The sequence below is a fragment of the Trichoplusia ni genome, chromosome 1, assembly GCF_003590095.1.
Source record: "Trichoplusia ni isolate ovarian cell line Hi5 chromosome 1, tn1, whole genome shotgun sequence".
Classification (NCBI taxonomy): Eukaryota; Metazoa; Arthropoda; class Insecta; order Lepidoptera; family Noctuidae; genus Trichoplusia; species Trichoplusia ni.
In genome coordinates this window covers 1,413,459-1,433,822 of record NC_039478.1, presented here as the reverse complement: position 1 = coordinate 1,433,822, position 20,364 = coordinate 1,413,459, and the positions used below count along the sequence as shown (strand labels likewise).

The window sequence follows — 20,364 nt, the reverse complement described above, 5'->3', positions numbered from 1 at the left end:
TTTATGTGACTCATACGTCCATAAAGAATAAGAAAATACTTTTCTTTTAATTAATTTTCGTCTAAGTAACATATGACATAATTTAGCTAAGTAGTACAAGTGAAATCATTTATTTTTGTAAGTGCTTTCTTTTCGAAAATGCGTGTTATAGTGCAAAGCATGAGTTTTAGAAACAGTAGTAAATCCTATTTATGCTCTTATCTTATTAAGTTTTATATAATTTCAGAAGCTGATGCATCAATGAGTATTTCCAGAGAGCAGGAATTCCCCGGTAAGTTTTATTTTATGAGTCCTAAATTCGATTTTAGTAAAAAAATAATAACTTGTTTCGGCACCAGTATTATAAATGTTATTCGTTTTTAGAAACCCCGGTTGATGTACGCGGCGGTGACACGGTATTTGCTGTGTATTCCTACGTTGCAGAGACTGATGAGGCCATCAACTTAGTGGAAGGCGAACGACTCTACATCTTAGGTAAGGGGCTTAATCTAGTAAAAAGTCTGTTTGTAGAGAATATATAAATACTAGCTGACCCAGCAAACGGTGTTTTGACTAAAAAAATATTTCTAGTTGTATGTATTTTTTAAAGCTACATTATAAAAAAATAAAAACAGAATTTCATCCAAAAAATTAAATATATTTTTTTAGTGTGAGCAACCCTTAAAACTTAGGGATTCTTAGTATGAAAAATAGATGTTAGTCGATTCTCAGACCTACTGAATACGCATATAACATTTGGTAAAAATCGGTAAAGCCGTTTCGGAGGAGTACGGTAACTAAAATCGTGACACGGAAATTTTATATATTAGAAGATAAGATATATATACGTAGAAATATATACCACACGCACCACTGTTAGGTTCAGACTTCTTTACGTATAGGGTAGGCTTGAGCATTACGCTACGAGCTTACTGCAGGTTGGCGATATGAGATGCCAATATTTTAGAATCCAGCTTTCTCAACAACGATATCGTTTTTCAGTGGCGTCTTAAATTTTTTTTAAATGTTTTGTTTGACTACAAATCGCATCTGCACCTCGTGAATACATATCCAAACATGGACCCGCAAGGCTACCATGAAAATTAAAAGCTGTTATTTCGATTTCAATATGTTTGTTATCGTGAGGACCGGGATGGTAGGCGCTCTTTGCGGGAGGCCTACGTTCAGCAGTGGACGGCGATAGGCTGAGATGATGATGATGATGATGATGTTTGTTATTCTATTACAGTTTGGCGAAAGCTTATAACAAGATACTCTCACAGAACATGATGTGCACCTTGGACATGTTCACTATTTGAAAATGAAAATAGGTTGATTTTAAAGTTCCCGTGATCCATGAGAAACGGGACTACATAATGCTCTACTTCAACAAAGAGAGAAATTGTAACATGGCTTACTGCCCATGATTGATGATTTGATATCCGGGTTTAATAAATCTATCAATCTTACTAGACCTTTTTGTTGGGTCAACACTATCCGGCTTCAAACATTTAATTTTGAAGTCGGATAAAATAGAGCAACCGCTAAAGCAACTTCGGCCTTAGACTAAACTTCCATAGGTTTGGTAGCCGGAAGGTCGACACAACGAACATTCGTTTTTTCTTAGGCTTTGTTTAATTAGTGTTCCCAATTTAGATTGTGTGCAAATCTATCCGACGTTTAGAATGTTAACTTTCTAATCTGACAACGCCTTTTAATTTTAGAAACAACAAATCAGGATTGGTGGTATGTGCGTAAGCACCTTACAGAAGAAAAGGGCTGGGTTCCTGCCCAATACTTAATGGATGAAGCTAACTACACTCTGTACTTGCAGAAGAAACTTAACGAGAAAATTGATAAGCTTCCAGTATTTGAGAGTAAGTCAAAACATTCTTAAATATCAACGCATCTACATAGTTAGAAAAGCATAGTTAAACAAAAGAAGCCGAGTGGACGCCAAGTCAAACCTCGGGTGCAAGACGTGACGTGGGTTCGACCCCCGCGTAGCATTTGTGTGATCTACAAAAGCTTGTTCGGGTCTAGGTATCTTAGTGCATATGAATTTAATGTTTGCTCAACCATCTGCGACACTAGATTTCAATTCATTTAGATGGATTTAAAAAAAAATGAGTGATAATTTCAATTTAGCGAAAAAATAATTATTACGAAATCAAATATTCCTACCCTGGTTTTACTTACAGCTTAATTCTTTTAAATCTATCAAAAACATTCAGAAACATCATTTTTTACAGAACCAACGCCTGAGGAACAAGCGAGTGCCCCAATATTCATAGAAAAGCTACGACCAAAACACACACCTGATGGATCCACCGTACAATTTGAATGCCAAGTAGAAGGATATCCAAGACCACAGATAACTTGGTTCAGACAAACCGCTATTATAAAACCGTCTCAGGATTTCCAAATGTATTACGATGACGATAATGTTGCAACATTAGTCATTAGAGAAGTATTTCCTGAGGATGCGGGTACTTTTACATGTGTAGCTAAAAACGCCGCTGGATTCGCCTCGAGTACTACGGAATTAATTGTTGAAGCTCCGTTATCCGATCACGGATCAGAAATGACCATTCTTTCCAGAAAGAGTCTTTCAAGGGAATCTTCGCTTGCCGACATTTTAGAGGGTATACCACCAACATTTTCCAAGAGGCCTAAAGCTCAATACGTTAACGAAGGTTCTCAAATATTTTTGGAATGTAGACTAGTAGCAATTCCGGAACCTGACATAGCGTGGTTCTTTAAAGGTGAAGAAATTACTCCAACTGAGAATATATCCATCGCTACCGAGTCCGACATGCATATGTACTGTAGTGTGTTGAAAATATCTGATGTGAAGAAATTCCAAGAGGGAACATACACGGTGCTCGCTGTTAATAGAGAAGGCGAAGCCAGTTTACCTATAGTATTAAAAATTAAAACCGGAGAAAAAGAGAAACCTCAAGTTATAGAACCTCTCAGAAGCATGACCATTAGAGAAGGAGAAAGTGTCGTTTTGTCTACGCAAGTGGTTGGCAATCCACAACCTACGGTAACTTGGCACAAAAACAATAAACCAGTTAAATCACTTACTACTAAGTCTGACGGAGATACTCACACTATCACTATAATAAAACCTAAAAAAGGAAAAGATGATGGAGTATACACATTGAAAGCAGTTAACTCAGAGGGTTCTACAGAAACTAGCGCTGTTATAACGATAGAAGGTAAGAAATCCATACTTATTGACCTCATATATATTATAAGTTTATTAAATTATTTATTTTCTTCTCATATTTTTTCATTTTTATTTTGTTCTAGAACCTACAGAAGAGAATGCCGAGCCACCACTATTTATTAACAGATTCCAGGAGTTGACTGTTAAAGAAAATGGAACAATCAAATTAGTAGCCAAAGTTACGGGCAATCCGGTACCCTCTATCACTTGGTATAGAAACAATAATATTATCACTCCATCTGATAACGTCACACAAAACTTTGATGGTGAAAATATAGAGTTAATTATATCTAAGGTAGATTCTGAAATAGATTCAGGTGACTACAAGTGTGTGGCATCAAACAGTGCCGGAAAAGCCTCTCATGGTGCCAGAGTTACTATTGATGTTGACAAGGTTACTTTCATAAAGAATTTAAAATCTACTTACGTAACAGAAGAAGGCAAGTCGGTTATTCTGGAGTGTCAAACATCTCATACAGTTTCTACTAAATGGTATCACAATGACAAAGAAGTGAGTGGTATGGACCACAGGGAAATCATCCAAGAAGGAAAAGTTCACAAACTCAGAATAAAGAAAACTAAATTAACAGACTCTGGCACTATCAAATGTGTAGTTAAAGGACAAGAAACTCACTCTAAGTTGATAGTTAATGAAACCGTACCTGAATTTATTAGAAAACTACAAGACTTTGAAGTCAAAGAAAGAGATATAGCTATTTTAGAAGTCGAAATTAACTCTGAAACTGCGGACGTAATATGGGAAAAAGACGGTGAAACAATCAAGACAAAGAAAAACAAATATGAACTAGAGAAACGCGGTAATGTACGAAAATTGTTTATTAGGAATACATCAGTTCATGATGAAGGAGAATATACTTGTAAACTTCGCGATGATTCGTGTACAGCAGAAGTTACTGTAGTTGAATTGCCTCCAGAAATTATATCACGGCTTCAAGATCAAAAAGTAAACAAAGGAAGTAAAGCAACCTTTGAAATCGAACTAACAAAGGGAGATGCTTTAGTACAATGGTTTAAAGACGGATCAGAAATTCAATTTTCAAATCATATACAGCTAACAATTGATGGGAAGAAGCAGAAACTTAAAATTTATGATTGTGAGCTATCTGATGAAGGAACCTACGCCTGTGAGGTCGGTAATGACAAATGTACCGCTAACCTTATTGTTGAACAGCCAACAGTTGACTTCACTCTGCGATTACCTGAAAGTATCGTTGTTCCTGCAAATACCGATGCTTATTTGACAGTAGAAATACCAGATGACAGCCTGGATGTCACCTGGTACAAAAAGAAAACAGTCATTGAAGATACTGAAAAGTTTACTTTAATTTCCGATGTTACAAAACGTACTTTAATTATCAGAAAATGCACTGAAGACGATCAATGTGAATATTCATGCGTGCTATGTGACGCTAAATGCTCAACCAAATTGATAGTTGAAGGTAAGATTATTTTTTTAATTATTAGGTATTATTATTTACTTAGCTGATCATTGATAACAAACAACTGACTATACCATCATTTTTTCATTTGCAGTTGTTGAATACCCGCCAAAGATACTCGGATACGAGAATAAGTACAGGGTTAAGAGAGGTGGTGATGTTACTCTCCAAGTGCAGTATGAAGCTGTCCCACAACCCAACGATGAATGGGTGGTTAATTCTAAGATAATCAAGAAAACTAAGCACACAAAGCCGACTATCGATTCAAAGTCTGCTAGTCTAACGATTAAGAAGGTTGAAAACACCGATGCTGGAACTTATCGACTACGTCTCGAAAATAATTGTGGTGAAACAACAGTTGAAATAGGTTTAGTAGTTATTGGTGAGTTATCCTAATACATCTGATATCTTACATGTGAACATTGCAGTATTTTATTGACATGTATACTTTACAGATATATCGTCACCACCCGGAAAGCCGACCGTTGTGGAAACTACAAATAATTCCATTAATTTGTGTTGGGATGAGCCGAGTGAAAAAGGAAATACAGAAATAGATTGCTATATTATTGAATACCAAGAATCAAATACTACTGAGTAAGTCAACTTCAGATTAATTGAACTCTATGAAATCTTTCTTTTAATTGTCGTACATATAACTGTTAAATTCAGATCAAGTCGAAAGTTGTTTCATTCAAAGTAACTTCGAAATTCTAATATTATAACCGATTTTTACTAATTTATACTATTGTTTTAGATGGATATCAATTGAAAACATTAAAACGACTCAATACTCCGTTAAAAATCTGAAGACAAAATCATCATATAAGTTCAGAGTCTTTGCTGTTAATGAAGTAGGCGTCAGTCAGTCGTCCGAAGAAACAGAATTCATAATAATACAAGAACTTGTCAAAGCACAACCTCCAACAGTAGAGAAACCACTTAAAGACATAATACGAGAGCCAGATGAAGACGTTGAGCTAACTTGTATATTTGGAGGAATACCTGAACCTAAAGTGACGTGGCTCAAAGAAGGAAAGAAGTTGAAGACTGCTAAAGCTACCTACATCAACAGGGTAGCAACTCTTGTCATAACAGCGTCAGAAACTACAGAAGGAAACTACAGCTGTATTGCTAGTAATGAACATGGCGAAGTTGAAACCACATGTAATTTAGAAGTACAACAAAAGCCTCATGTTGTTGTGTCTGATGATGAGGTCAATCAGAAGCTCCGAGTTGGAGAGGAGTGGTTAGTAAAGGCTATAGTCAAAGGTATTCCTAAACCCACGATCAGTTGGTACTTCAACGGTACTAAAGTAGAAGAGTCTGAAGACATAACAATTACAATTGAGAACAATATCAGTATTATTAGAATATCTGAACTCAGCCGTTCTCATTCAGGAAAATATACAATTGAAGCCAATAACAAGGCTGGAAGTACTTCGTTTGATGTTACTCTTAAAGTTTTCGGTAAGTAATTAGATGTTGTGTTGTTTAAAATGTGGTTTTGCTGTTCTTTACCACAGTAACTGTTCAGACGATAGCTGCAAACCGTACAGCTCGGGATGTGAAATCATACTACAGAGATTTGTTCTAAAATTATTGTAATATTTCAGATAAACCTAGCAAGCCCGAAGGCCCTGTTGTGTTGCGTGAAATCAGCCGAGAATCTGTGACGATAGAATGGAAACCACCTCTTGATGATGGTGGTTTGGAACTAACAAAATATGCTATTGAAAAACATGAACCTGATACCAACCAATGGGTGAAAGTGGCCGATGTCGATAAAGACGTGGATACATATTGCATACAAAGACTGAATGAAAATTGTGAATATATGTTCCGTGTCATGGCCCAAAATCCGGTAGGATTCTCTGAGGCACTGGAAAGCGAACCTATAGTCATTAAAACAGCACTGGGTATGTTAAATCAGTTACTGTATTAATCTTATTTACTGTTATTACTTTTTATTGTTCTCTTTAATACACAGTTATATACAACACGATATTAACTTGCAGATGTGCCTTCGCCACCCTTAGGCCCACTTGGCTTGTACGGTATCAATAGTGATTCGCTCACTATTACTTGGTATCCATCAGAGAAGAATGGAGGCTCACCAATTCTTGATTACAGCATTGAAATTAAACAAGAAGGTAAAAAGTGGAAGCACGTGGCGACTGTTACTGAAACAATTACTAAAATAGAGAAGCTCACTGTGAACACCACTTACCAATTTAGGATATGTGCCCGAAATGAAATTGGAACTAGTCTGCCTTACATATCGGATGAGAAAGTAACGATAGGAAAAACATTATGTAAGTTTGAGGTTTTTAGTACCTCCCTTTTGCATATGGATATCCTCGCGAATAGTTTTGAACGTGATTTTGATATGTTTTTTTTAATTATTTTTAGCACGACCATCGAAGCCGCAAAACTTTGCAGTTAAAGAAACGACTTCAAGGTCTGTAACTCTGCAATGGGCGGCACCTGAGAGCGACGGTGGAAGTGTTGTTACAAGTAAGTCTATTAGTAAACACTATTTCTTCAAACGTTTACGATATTATGATCGTACTTTTTTCTTTAATAATCAAATGCTACAATTCGTTCTAATTTTGTTTCTGTATTAGATTACATCATTGAATACAAGACTGCTAGAGGTAAATCATGGACCAAAGCAATCACTGTCAGTGGCACAGTATTTGAACATTGTATTGAAAACATCAAAGAAAAAGACGAACTAGTCTTCAGGATATCTGCCGAGAACGCGATTGGCGTCAGCTTGGCGGCGGAATCTCAGACTGTGAGGCTAGAGAAACATGCGAGTAAGTATTAAAGTTTGTTAAACAATATTTTCCACTTAATTTACCTTATATCATCTCCAGTAATAAGAAGAGAAATAAAGTACCAAATTAAAAAATACTGCTCATGATTTAGAATAATCCAGAAGTGATTCTTATTTAACCACTGTTCCTATTTTCAGCGGTACCATCACCGCCAACAGCTCCATTAGAAATTAGAACCGTCGGTACCAACATCGTGATGACGTCATGGGGTACCCCCGAGTGGGATGGTGGAGCACCTCTGTTGGGCTACAACATCGCCATACGTGACGTCACGAAGACTATGTGGATGGAAGTCGGAAAGGTCGATGCGCATACGCTTAAGTTCAATATCAAGGACTTGAACGACAATCATACTTACATGATTAGGATATACGCTCGCAATGAAATCGGAGTTAGCGAGCCTTTGGAGTCGGACGAACCATTCAAGGTTATTCCTGGAGAAGGTACGTATCATACTTAAAACTCTTGTACTACTTACGGCATATTTAATAGGCAAAAAATATTGCTAATACCTAGTAGTTGTAGTTAGATATGATTCATAAAGGTACTTAAATGAAAAAGGAAATTACTACTAAAAAAATCACAAGCGAACTATCCCAAAAGATCTTTATTTAACAACTAGCTGTTGCCCGCGACTTCGTCCCCGTGGGTAGAAGATATAAAGAATAAGAAAGATAAGAAGAATAAGTTATGATTTCTACCTGCCCTATTTTTTCACATTTTCCATTGTATCTTCGCTCCTATTAGTCGCGGCGTGATGGTTTATAGCCTAAAGCCCTCCTTTCCTTGTGTTGAATAGATGAATGGTCTATTCAATACAAAAATATTTTTTTCAATTTGGACCAGTATTTCCTGAGAGCTCCTTTAGCTTTATATATTAGTATAGATTCATATTTCTAATTTCAAAAAATAATTTTAAGCGAAAAAGCTTCATTTTAATGTACTTTTACATCTTCTACGCCCAGTATCAAATCTTAAAAAGGCACTGTAGTAAAGTACAGTTGCACATCCAAGTTGTTTATCTTTTCCCAAGTACAATGCAGGACGAATAGAACATTTCATTGTGTGTTAACAGTATAACACTTTGAAGAAAACCTAGACTACAATGGAAGCAAGACTAAGACAAAACAAAAACGCGTCTATTATTCTTACATCGCTCACACAATGCATAATAGAAACGTTTATTTCTTATACGTTAAGTAAGAGCAATAAGTAAGAGGTGTTTATAGTTCAAAATCTCCATGGAAATAGAGATAAAGACGATATACATTCGTAGTCAACAAGCGATCAATTTTAAGAATCAGTAAAATCAAAGTCTCATGACTATTGAAAACCATTGTGTGATTTAAAAGATTCGATTTACCTTGACCACTAGCTCGTTTCGTAAGTTGTCTTCGTGCGCTGTTCACTCATTCTCTGACCATGATATAATGTTTTGCAGTGGACTCGCAAGCGGACGAGGAGGTAGGCGAGCAGACGGAGATGACGGAGCCAACGTCGTTCAGCACTCAGACCACGACCTCGTGGATGCGCGAACACAACATGGACGCCGACATTCGCTCCTACGCCCGCGGCTCGCTCCTCCGCCGCGACGAGTACTTCTTCAGAATATGGCACTACGCTAAACAACTCTTCAAATGATGCGACACCTCCGCGCATTCATAAACCTGTGATATTTAACGACAAATATATTATGTTCATAGTTGGCGGATAGTAATGTATAGATTACTTCAACTAGACAGTGCCATCCAACTCTGTCATTTTATAATTTTATATTATAGTTACGATTTACTTTTTTTTGTATCAACATGTAATATTTAATTATTTATTTTAGATAAGGATCAACTATTTATTTATTTAAATTATTATTATGAAATGTCTGTTGACACCATTTGAGTCTCATTCAATACTTTTTAAGGGAGACGTTTTAAATATAGGTGCAAAATATTTATTCGATAAATTGAGTGAGGCTCAAATAATCACCAGACATATTTATTAAAAGATTTATTATAGCAATTATTCAAATAAAACAATCGTTTCATTTGGTACAATGCTAAACAAGTTTCCCTTATCCAAATTACTATTAAATGTCAAAGTCAAATAATCAAATCGTTTATCTTTTACGGACGAAACTGAAAACGTCAGTACTTTATTTATAAGTTTTAAATCTGTTTTTATTTCCAAGATTTTATCAAATCCTGACAGTCTTATTTCTTCAACATTATTACAAACATAATCCATTTTTAACTGATAAATATTTAATTTTAACAAAGATCTGTAATTTATTGGCATATAACAGACTCCTTCCTTGGAACCAATATCTAATTCAGTACTATAGTAGGTAGATAATTGATGGTTCATGTGTACACATCTTACAGTTCTTTACGTTAAAACCATTTAACACCGTCAACAAACAAACCATGAGTGAGAGCTATTGTTCCCACTATGTGACAAAGGCTCGACGCTACATATCTATAAGGTCATCCAATTTTTTCCGCGCATGGAAAAACTATTTAGATTTTAGCAGAAGCTTTAGAGGCCGGGTATACTGTCAACACTTCACGCCTCAAGTATTATACGGCACACAACGAATAAAAGGATTTTGATCCTCGACTACAATGAAAAGCACGAACTAAAAAGACCAATTTTATTTCCACTAAAACGAACAAAGCGATGCCACTATCGGAAATGTGCACTTTTGCTGCGGGGCGCGAAAAACGTCCAACGGAGGTTTTGTTGTCTTTTTATCAATCAACTCAGAATACGGAAATACACTATCCTTAATTGTGACCCCAATACACTGTAGTTTATGCGGACTTCTCTTATTGTAGGCTCCTATTACCTATTTATAGTTCGGGCAAATAAATAGTATAGGCTTTTCTTAAAATTATACGTTATTGGGTAGGTTTTCAATCTAGAGAAGGTGGCCGAATTTTTCAATGAACTATTTACTGGATAAAGCTGTAGCCCACTGCACATAGATTCAGATCACCATATTAAACTCCTAGCTAATGTTCCATAGCAATTAGTGACACTAAACAAATATCATTATAATCACTCTTAATCTACGTATAGACGTTGGATTACATAGTGAGTGAGTCATCAACCATAAATCATTTTCAGGTCCTCTCGCTCGCACTCGCACCCCTGAAGTAGGTATTAGAGATGGGTGTTGTCATAAACTTTGTCGATATATCGACGAGATTTTTGTGCCAAGAAATGTTGCGAAAATACAATTCTGTTCAGGTCTGAGGACTTCGGCCGACATTGCTTAATATAAAGCCTCTTTAGTGCTTTTGTTATTTTTCCTCATTTATATTATAGATACCCAAATATGTACTTACCTTAGCATAATGTTAGTATTAACAGTCTTTCATCGTGGTAAAGAGGTCTAATAAGGAAAGACTAGAATAGGTTGGAACTATCTGTGACTTTCATATTAATAATAACAACCACTTATTTATAAATAACTTTGATAGTTAAAATGGAAAACTCTTTTTCGCAAACCAAATTTTTTCAAGCAATTTATTTGTAAAAATATTTATGGTAAACGAAAATAACCGACATGGCAGGCAAATGCTGTGTTGAAAAACATTACTTAATTAATCCCTCAAAGCCAGCAAAACGACCAATTTAAGCTCGACGCTAATGAGATCTCGGTTTTAAGTACTGGTGCGTATGAGTATGTAGCGTTTATCGATAAACGACATAGGTGCTTTGCACATTCCTATTTATTATTTTATTAAGTAATTTATTTATCAAGTAATCATTTTAATATGACTTATATATTGTGATAAAACAAAAAGTAGGTACCTATCAGGTTTTAATGCCCTCAAAAATAATTTATATTAATTTAAAAATGTATTTTAAAAATAATTTCCAAGTCATTTGATGAAATCTATTAACTGTCTATACTTTGAAATATCCGTGTATCATACCGTGCATAGGTAATATCAAATACACCTACGGGCATCGTGGATTGAACGACAGACGTTCAATTAATTGAACTGGCAGGCGGCTGATTGTCCTGTCATAATCTCAAACGTGTCTCTATGTGCACAACAGTCACAGATCCAATCTTCGGCAACGTTGTTGAACGTCCGTGGATCTATCGATCTGCGCGGCATTCGTGCGGCAGAGAGCAAATCACACCTCTAGTCGACCAACCGCAATGTTGACGCCTTTAGCTTCATTTGGAGTTTATTTATAACTACAGTCTAACGCCGAGATGCAGACACTTTTCAAATAAGGACAATTATTTTCTTTTCCTTTTTTTCGTTCTACGTAAATAGATCTTATGTTATTTGTCTATTTTTGGGAATATTCTTTGTTATATGGTTTCGCTTTTCTGACTAATGATGTCCTGAAATATCAATTTGACCGAAATTTATTTTATCTACTCGCCGGATTGATGGCCACATGACACGCGTATCGGAATTGTTCTCTATTTATAATTAATTTTCTTGCAATCTTCACTAATAAACGAGCCCAAGAAGTGTTATCGATCGCCAGGCCTAGTGTTATCGTGTCAAGGCTCGTGTCAAAATTCAAGGACCTTTGTTAGTTACATTTTATTACAACGTTTCGTGTACTTCGTTGGGGTGTGGGGAGGGGACGGAAAAATAAACAACAACGTTAGTTAAGTACTTATTTATTTATTAATCTTAATATCAAAGATTTAATTTGATTTACCAGTATTTAATAAAATGAATAATAGTAATGTTCTACTTAACAATATCTAGGTATACATACAATTCATAATTATGAAGATAAATTGTAGTACTGTGAATATGGTGGCTAATTAATGGAATATGAATATTCGTAAAATGTAGTAAGAAATGCTTTTTAAATGGTTGTCACTATTTTGGCACTATTACATGAACCAATGCACCATAAGAGCTGCAATGATAATGTCTAAACACAACTGTATGATGGTTAACGCATCTTACTGACGATTTCGGCGACCTGCAAAAGAGAATTCAAACATTAGCCTTTATTGAAAAACTGGACGAGAATACCAACAAAGAATTCATGCACCAAAAATCGAACAAAAACTGTATGGATCAAAACTCGGCAGGCGAGAAAAAGCCCGTTGATTATCACAGCGATCCATGCGCATTGGAAACACGTGTCTACAGAACAAAATGCATCCAATAGTTGTGCATCTGTTGGACCGATGCCAAAAAAAACAACAACATATCGCCTTACGGCATCAAAAGCTTTGATCCTAGGACTGGAATAGTAAAAAAAAAAGCTGAACGTTAAATAGGACTGTTCTTCATGTGAGTGTTAGTAATAAACGGGGCAACAAACCTTTCTTACCCTTGTCTTTGGAGGTCTTGACCTGCTTGTTCTTGTTGCACTTCTTAGTGATGCGCCTGCTTTGGTCGCAGCTAGCATCGCTATTGGCCTTCAACATATCAGTCCTGGACATCTCTCCATTAGGGCTGCACTCGCTCCAAGAAGATTTCTCATAACGGCAAGCTAAGAAGCGAGAATGGAAGTTAATTGTAACCATAAATTTTCATTGTTTTTACTTGTTACTGTCGTTGAATAGAGGTTAATGTAGTTTAAGGATTTTTATTTATTATCATTGCCAGTTATTACCTAAAATGTTCGTTTTCTAGATAATAAAGGATCTTATTTCTAACTTATCATGAAACTAGTACAAAATGTGCATATCTCTGATAAGATCGTGCAGGGTTAGGAAGTTCAGGTTGGTGAATGAACGACATAGTTTATTTAAGTATTATTCTTCATTTATGCCACTCATTTAGTTTACAGCTGTGACTTAATTAATGTTTGCGTATTTGTAAGTAATTAGTCAGAGCTAATTCACACAGATTGTTGCCGGTTAACTAGTTGCGAGAACTTACTTAACACCGCTTCTTAGAAATACTCAGTATTTGGAAGAGGACTTAAAAGCGCCTCAAAAGGAACAACAAATTCTAGGAATAAAACCACAGTCGAGATAATTAGTCATTAACCCTTCATTAAAGAATAATTTGGTCGAAAAATTGCTCAGCGTCCGTCAAAAACTGCAAGACTGTTGAAGATGTGGACTAAAGTGCTTAAAAAGGTAAAAACAAATGCAATCGTAGTAGTCCTTTCACGGTGCTCCTCGCTCGCTTGTAGTTCCTCAAGTATCAAAAGTGTTTGTTCCTGGTGAAGAATAACGTACCTTTCTTGCACTTTTTCTGAATAGTCTTGATGCTCTCGCAGCTTGACGGGTCGCCTTTCTTCAATGTCAGTTTGCGCGAGCGAATGTTAGTTTTGGAGTCGCACTCGCTCCAAGCGCCGCGCACATAGCGGCAAGTCTCTATTATTCAAACGGACGTAAAATTAGGCTCTATTTTTACATATTGTTTAAGAATAAATTTTACTACCTATCCATACCTAAATATCAACTTTATCTTAAAATATCGAATAGAATAAGAAAAGCTCAACTCGGTAAAGCTACAAAAGTGAGGAAAAATTTCCAATATCTGTGATGAAATAATATCTCGTTCAATTTCATTCGGAAATTAAATTACACGTGTTCATTCTCAGAATACACGCCTTTCGGTGTTAAACACCGCAATATGAAGTGTTTTACATTACTATGAGAATGCGAGAGTCGAATATAATACTTGGGTATTTTAATAAATATAAAAACAAGAAGCAAAAATATCGAGATCTCGATAAAAAGCTACTCTATCCATTATTTTATGAGAAATATTTTTAAATGTTCTTTTCTCAAATAAATAAATATTATCACAGAAGTATTTAAATAATTGTTTTCTTAAGTAAGCTTTAAATCAAAGACAAAAACTAGAATATTTTATAATCTTTCAATAAAAAAGGTATGAGATTTGAATGCGTCCCCATACCATGTGCAGATGTGCAACAGACAAACGACCCAAGACTTATTTCGAGTCATCTGGAAGTAGGGTAGCAACACACAATAAAACAAAAGGGCCCATATGAATAACTATACAGTTATACGCCATTAACAGCTTCAACATAAATACAATAACTGTTGACATTTAACTCAAATATCACATTTCTACCACGGATTTCTGAAAGCAAACTCATAACATATCGGAAAGATATCAATTAACTTCGTTCCAATTTTAAAAGCTATTGTTTTTTTCATAACTACCACGATGTCAAATAAAAAACAAGAGAATGTCTCCAACACGAAGTCCCGCTCTCTAGAAGAGAGCTAATCTCTAGAGAGTTTTCTGTAAATTCTACAAAATTAACCGAAATATAATGCAACTGCAGAGGGAAGCGTCGTTAGTTTCGTGCGTTCTAAATACTAACCTCTATTTTTAGCTCCCCTCTCGTTGCGGATGAGGACCTCGTGGTCGCTCTCCTCCCATGCCTCGCCCTCGGCGGAGACCACTGCAGCGGACAGCAGGATCAGGCCCGCCACCAGGCGCCACACGTACTTAACCTGCAACCGTACCAAACGATCAGAATCTACTCAACAAGAAAAAAAAGGACAGTGTAAATCTCTCCAAGCCAAAAAATTCGCTCTGATCTTCAACCATGGGCAAAACTTCGCCGGCGCAGCAGTTTATTAGCAAAACTAATTAAAAACATTTGTACAAAATTTCGAATAAGTACGCAGTCAGTCCACGAAGTATTCACGCGTAAAGAATTTACAAGAACAAAGACTTATAGCAATAGATAGGTACGAAGCGATAACTGCCAGTGCTCAGTCAATGACTTTAATTGTAACTCAGCCATGGCGCCCGCTAAAATTAACTGGATGTCTCAGAGGTCACTACCCAGTGCCATTGCGATAGTCCACACATTATACGTAATTGGACTTTTATTATGCCTACTCTTGACAACATTTTTATGTTATTGTACTCTATTTAACGCCTCTATTTATAGTTGACCTGCGATTAGTAAACAGTAATAAAATCTGCGGTCCGTTATCGCAAAACTATCAAACCACAGTTAATGTAAACCTCACTCACTAACAAATATGTTTGGAAACAATAAACTACTTAGGGTGTTTGACTGCCATTATTGTTTGCAAAAAGCATCATTAGCCGGGACAAAATACGCCAAACCATTGTCGACTTTTTGAAGTTAACACACACAAACAAACACCCACCCTCTCCGTGATACTGTAGAGGGATGCTGCGCAATAATTTATTATATGATGTCACAAACTCAAATATCCTCTCAACCTCTATAAACCCCTAACAGTTAAAAAAATTCACAAACACTAAAATAAAGAAAAACAACGGAACAAAGTAAAGACAACTTTTAAAAGCAACTTTTAAATTGTTAATAAAATCCAAGAAAAGTATGAACACTAATTCTTATACTTCCAAAATTAAACTAAACCAAAATTTGTAGTAGCAGTTGTTTAATTTCAACATAACAAACGCGGTACCTAAAACTTCCCTATTTATTTCAGTCGAAACGCACAAAGAAATTAATATTTTCGGAAATATTTAAATATTCTTCTTTCGCCCAATAGAAAAAGCGAAGCGCAATAGGCAAAAATGTTTTACGAAATTTAGTAAACCGTTGTTGTTTAAGATAGGACGAGCGTGAAAGCGTACTCACCTCCATGACTTGTGATCGCGAGTATCAAGGCGCGAGTGGGAGCGGGTAGTCGCGGCGCGCGTGGGGCAGAGCTGGCGGTCGGCAAGCGAGTGGCGCGGCGCGCGGCGAACGCCGGCCGGGACCGGGGACAGCGCCTGCCTATTGATCTGCCTCTTGGGCTCTTGCACCCGGGAGCACCTCTACACTCAGTAGTCAGTCCTGTACGCATATTCACACCCCTCCCCTCGAGTCCGCCCGATCTCTCTATCTGCGGCTAGGCAAGATTTATAGCTTTTTTCCGGGAATAGCCGGATTTCCTCTAGTATGATACGTCGACAGACTTTTTACGCCGAGATGCAGATTAACTTTTGTTTTGCTGTAACAATATTCCGCTCGTATGTTTCTGCGTACAAAAGCCTTGAAGTACCGAAAACAAGGTGTGAGATGTTAAAGTAAGATTCTTCTAAGTTCTTAATCTTTCATGTAAAACCCGCAGAAACTATAGAATCCAAACTAATATTATAAATGCGAAAGTAACTCTGTCTGTCTGTCTGTCTGTCTTTCTGTCTGTCTGTCTGTCTTTTCTTCACGCCTAAACTACTGAACCGATTTGTGTGAAATTTGGTACAGACATAGTTTGAAACTTGAGAAAGGACATAGGATAGTTTTTATTACAAAAAATAAAAATAAAAAATAAAATTTATTACGGACATACTATATAATAGTGCCATCTATTGGTCAAATGTCGAGCTGTTCCTATGCTCCGTAGATAGATGGCGTTAATCGCGCAATGGTGTCATTACGCGTGTTCGGTTCATGTTATTGTTTTAATTCATCGGAAAATCCATCAGAAAAATGTAAATAAACAGTAAAAAGGTGTAAAAAAAATAATATTAATATAATAAAAGTTTTACTACAAAGAAAATGCTCTAACGGAGTATAGATAATTCTATTAGTACTACGCGCAATGGTGTCGATCGTTACACGAGTTCGGTTCATGTTGTTTTAATTCATCGGACAAAAGTAAATAAATAGTAAAAAGGTATGAAAAAAATAATAAAATAACATATAAAAAATATAATACTACTTTTAGTACAAAGAAAATGCCCGAACGGAGTATAGATAAATAATCCGAGTTGTCACTATGGTCGATAGATGGCGTTGGGATCGAAATAGATCGCGCTATGGTTTCGTTACACGCATTTGGTTGGGTATCGGCCGAGCGCTTCGGCACCGTCGTGGTAAAATTGTATTGTCGGTTGTATGGTCGTTTATGTGGATTGGTCCTGTTTCGTAAATTCCAAATTGAGAACCTCCTCCTTTTTTTGCAGTGGGTTAAAAACTTTCTGCTCAAAGTAAATTTACGGACGAAGTCGCGGGCAAAACTACCCATGCTAAAAATGCGATAATAATCTTTCCGTCTTTCCGTCACGCCTAAACTACTGAACCGATTTGGATGAAATTTGGTTCAGACATAGTTTGGAACTCGAGAAAGGACATAGGATAGTTTTTATCCCAAAAATCCTGCGGGAGCGGGAACTTCTCAAAAATCCCGCGAGATCGGGAACTATGTGAGTAAAACCAAAAATCTGCGGGAAGTCACTGTTCCACGCGAACGAAGTCGCGGGCAAAAGCTAGTAGATTATAAGGCGCGAAAAAAACTTTTAATTCAGATCCTCGGGAAGCGAGACTAAGCGGTTAAACCGCGGACGCTGTTACTACATTACAAACAACTGCAATCGCGTTAATTTACGAACTAAAAGTTTGCAAACTTGTAATAAATATGGTAACAGTCGTTTACCCATTTTAATGGAAAATACATTTCTGTAATTTTAAGCTGCTTGAATTTCTCATGTTTCATAGCTGCTTGTAAATATGAATTTGCTATTTGCATTAAATATGTCTGTGATTTTAATTTGAGGTTTTAACGTAATTTCGTACATTTGATGTTTCTGCTTTTTTAAATAATTCTAGTTAAGTATGTTTCTCGGAAATATTCGCTATTGGGCTCTGTTAAACAAACATAATAATTAATTTAATTACTAATTAGCAGTAGTTATGAATACAGCGATTTAACCACATTAGCGCGGAACGCCATGACTACTTGCACACTTCTTATATCAGTGGGTGAACCAAAATAAAAGGGCATGATTTAAAATATCTCATTACTGACTTTCGTCCAAAACTCTCTCTATCCATATTAAGCGTATCCTTCAAAAATATGAACTTAAAAATTGATCTTTTACAAAACATTTTCTCCTACGTATGGGAGTGAACTAAATCCCATTCTAAATATCCATCATATCCTATCGAAGTTTCAAAGAGAACTAAGTCTGACCATACTTCAGTTCACAAAGTTTTGCATAAGAGTTATTCTTTAGTTAGATAAAGCGTTTGCTTTTCGTTTTGCCTTGAACCCCTTCCTTTATTCCCCGGGATTCTGGAGCTTTTTAAAGATCTTAAGAAACAAGAATACATTAAACACTTCTTTCTTTCTACGTCTTTATGTTTCGATACAATAAAACCAGTTTTATCATCTGTTGGTACAGACACTGGTCTAACTCAATCCTGTCTTAATTCCTTTTAATGTTTTCTCACCCGTATAGTGTATTTTATGCTGCCGATAGCCTGTTGCCTCTGCATTTAATCTGACATCACGGGAACTAACGCAACGGATATTCTCACCTAAGTCAAATAAATAATGTCGATCAAAATAAACGATTCGGAACTTGTTACTTAAACAACTTGATGTACAGAAGTCGCTTTGTGAGAATCGAATTCAAAGGGTAATTTTGTTTAGATCGAGATTATTTTGTTCCTTTTTAAAGTCGAGGTTGGGTGTCGAGACCTCTTGTTCACTTTCTTTTGAAGGGCCCTTAACTACCCCGTGACACATCTTAAGTCAAATAAAAAATACTTTAGTTAAAGTTAATACTTATTCCTATTCTTTTATTTTCTACCCAGACTGGGCTGAATATTTCATTAATACTCGTAATATAACAAAAAAGTTAAGCCTCATTGCGGTATCGGATGAAAATTTTTCTCATTTTCCGTGAACAGGATTACAAGAGCTTTAACGAACTTACGTTCATTTTCATGTTTCGCTCATGGGTTTTTGTTTATTTAATAATATTATCAATTTTCACGTTGTTACCCATTTCATAAAACACATTAACAGTGTTCATGCTTTGTTGTTTGCAAAACTTTGTTTGTGTAATTAAATACTATCTGCAGATTAAATGTTAGTTAGTTTATGTTTATCAAACAGATTTAATTTAATGGTGTTTCGATTAGAGTACGAATTAATAAATACGAATAATAACAACAAGGTTGTCAATTCATCAAATTAATTAGTTGTATTTAGACGTTTGACCCAATTGTTAACGAAACCACAAATTACTAAGTCCACCGTGTTCTGTGGTTAATTTCCTTTAATAACAGGCAGTCTAAAATTAAATATTTAAACGCAGAACACAAACAATTGGGAGTAAAAGGCTTTTAATAAAACAGTCAGAAATACGAAGCTTTTAACAAAAATTAAAACGTATGAGCATCATGAACTGTTTTTTCATCCAATTCATTACCGTGCAGTAGTAATATATCAAATGTCCGCCTGAAGTCAAATCCGTCAAAAGGCCACTCTCATTAATTATATCCATTTCCCATTGTATTTGTTTCATTTATTTTGGAGTTCACTATGCAGAATTAATCCCCATGGACGCGATTTACGATTTAATGTATTATGATATTGGTCCGTAGAATAAGGATTAAAGCTTCCACCGTGATATTCTCTTTAACTCCTACTTTTTTAAATGTGGATTTTATGAGTTCTTTGTTGGAGCTTTAGAGAAACTGTATTGGTGTGGACATTTTACTCGATCTTCGTTCATTGTGTTTTTAGGGTTCCGTACCTCAAAAGGAAAAAACGGAACCCTTATAGGATCACTTTGTTGTCCGTCTGTCCGTCCGTCTGTCCGTCCGTCCGTCCGTCCGTCTGTCAAGACCCTTTTTCTCGGGAACGCGTGGAGGTATGAAGCTGAAATTTATATCAATTACTCAGGTCTACTGTCCCTTGAAGCTGTGAAAAAATCAAACTTCTAAGGCAACGCAATCAAAAGATACAGCCGTTTATGCCGCAAATTTTCGACACTTGCAAGGGAATCAAAACCTACAGGGTGCTTCCCGTGAACTCAGAATCTTGAAATTTGGTACGAAGCAACGTCTTATACCATAGATAAAGGAAAAATTACAAAAACCATAAATTTTTAGTTACATCACATAATATTTTTTTTTTTAA

General features: G+C 36.0%; 2 protein-coding genes across 15 annotated transcripts in view; one reads left to right on the top strand and one right to left on the bottom strand.

Annotated features, from left to right (window-relative positions):
- LOC113503568 (titin-like) overlaps window positions 1–9,547 on the top strand; it is a 50,204-nt gene extending 40,657 nt beyond the window's left edge. For all 13 annotated transcript variants that reach the window (XM_026886505.1, XM_026886415.1, XM_026886258.1 and 10 more), the window contains 14 exons: window positions 227–271; window positions 364–474; window positions 1,704–1,856; window positions 2,232–3,203; window positions 3,298–4,674; window positions 4,769–5,056; window positions 5,130–5,271; window positions 5,432–6,144; window positions 6,291–6,593; window positions 6,693–6,989; window positions 7,087–7,191; window positions 7,302–7,496; window positions 7,655–7,960; window positions 8,959–9,547. In XM_026886505.1, coding sequence (XP_026742306.1) covers window positions 227–271; window positions 364–474; window positions 1,704–1,856; window positions 2,232–3,203; window positions 3,298–4,674; window positions 4,769–5,056; window positions 5,130–5,271; window positions 5,432–6,144; window positions 6,291–6,593; window positions 6,693–6,989; window positions 7,087–7,191; window positions 7,302–7,496; window positions 7,655–7,960; window positions 8,959–9,158 — 5,207 coding nt within the window. In that variant the 3' untranslated portion in view covers window positions 9,159–9,547. The remainder of the gene's footprint in view (window positions 1–226; window positions 272–363; window positions 475–1,703; window positions 1,857–2,231; window positions 3,204–3,297; window positions 4,675–4,768; window positions 5,057–5,129; window positions 5,272–5,431; window positions 6,145–6,290; window positions 6,594–6,692; window positions 6,990–7,086; window positions 7,192–7,301; window positions 7,497–7,654; window positions 7,961–8,958) is intronic.
- A 2,832-nt stretch (window positions 9,548–12,379) lies between these two features.
- Window positions 12,380–16,191, bottom strand: LOC113503436. 2 transcript variants are annotated; one of them, XM_026885448.1, is made up of 5 exons: window positions 16,089–16,191; window positions 14,823–14,955; window positions 13,699–13,836; window positions 12,831–13,001; window positions 12,380–12,482 (listed from the first exon to the last, which is right to left on the bottom strand). In XM_026885448.1, exons 1-5 carry the CDS (start codon window positions 16,092–16,094, stop codon window positions 12,463–12,465), a joined length of 468 nt encoding a protein of 155 aa, XP_026741249.1. In that variant the 5' UTR covers window positions 16,095–16,191; the 3' UTR covers window positions 12,380–12,462. The 2 variants fall into 2 exon arrangements, with proteins under 2 accessions (XP_026741249.1, XP_026741331.1); XM_026885530.1 differs by having other exon boundaries at window positions 12,840–13,001.
- Window positions 16,192–20,364: the final 4,173 nt, after the last annotated feature.

What these genes read in the sequence shown, in the direction of transcription:
- LOC113503436 (XM_026885448.1), bottom strand. An exon ending in GAGGGGAGCTAAAAATAGAG is followed by an intron (nt 13,837 to 14,822) that starts GTTAGTATTTAG and finishes TTTGAATAATAG; the next exon opens with AGACTTGCCGCTATGTGCGC. An exon ending in CAAAGACAAGGGTAAGAAAG is followed by an intron (nt 12,483 to 12,830) that starts GTTTGTTGCCCC and finishes TCTCTTTTGCAG; the next exon opens with GTCGCCGAAATCGTCAGTAA.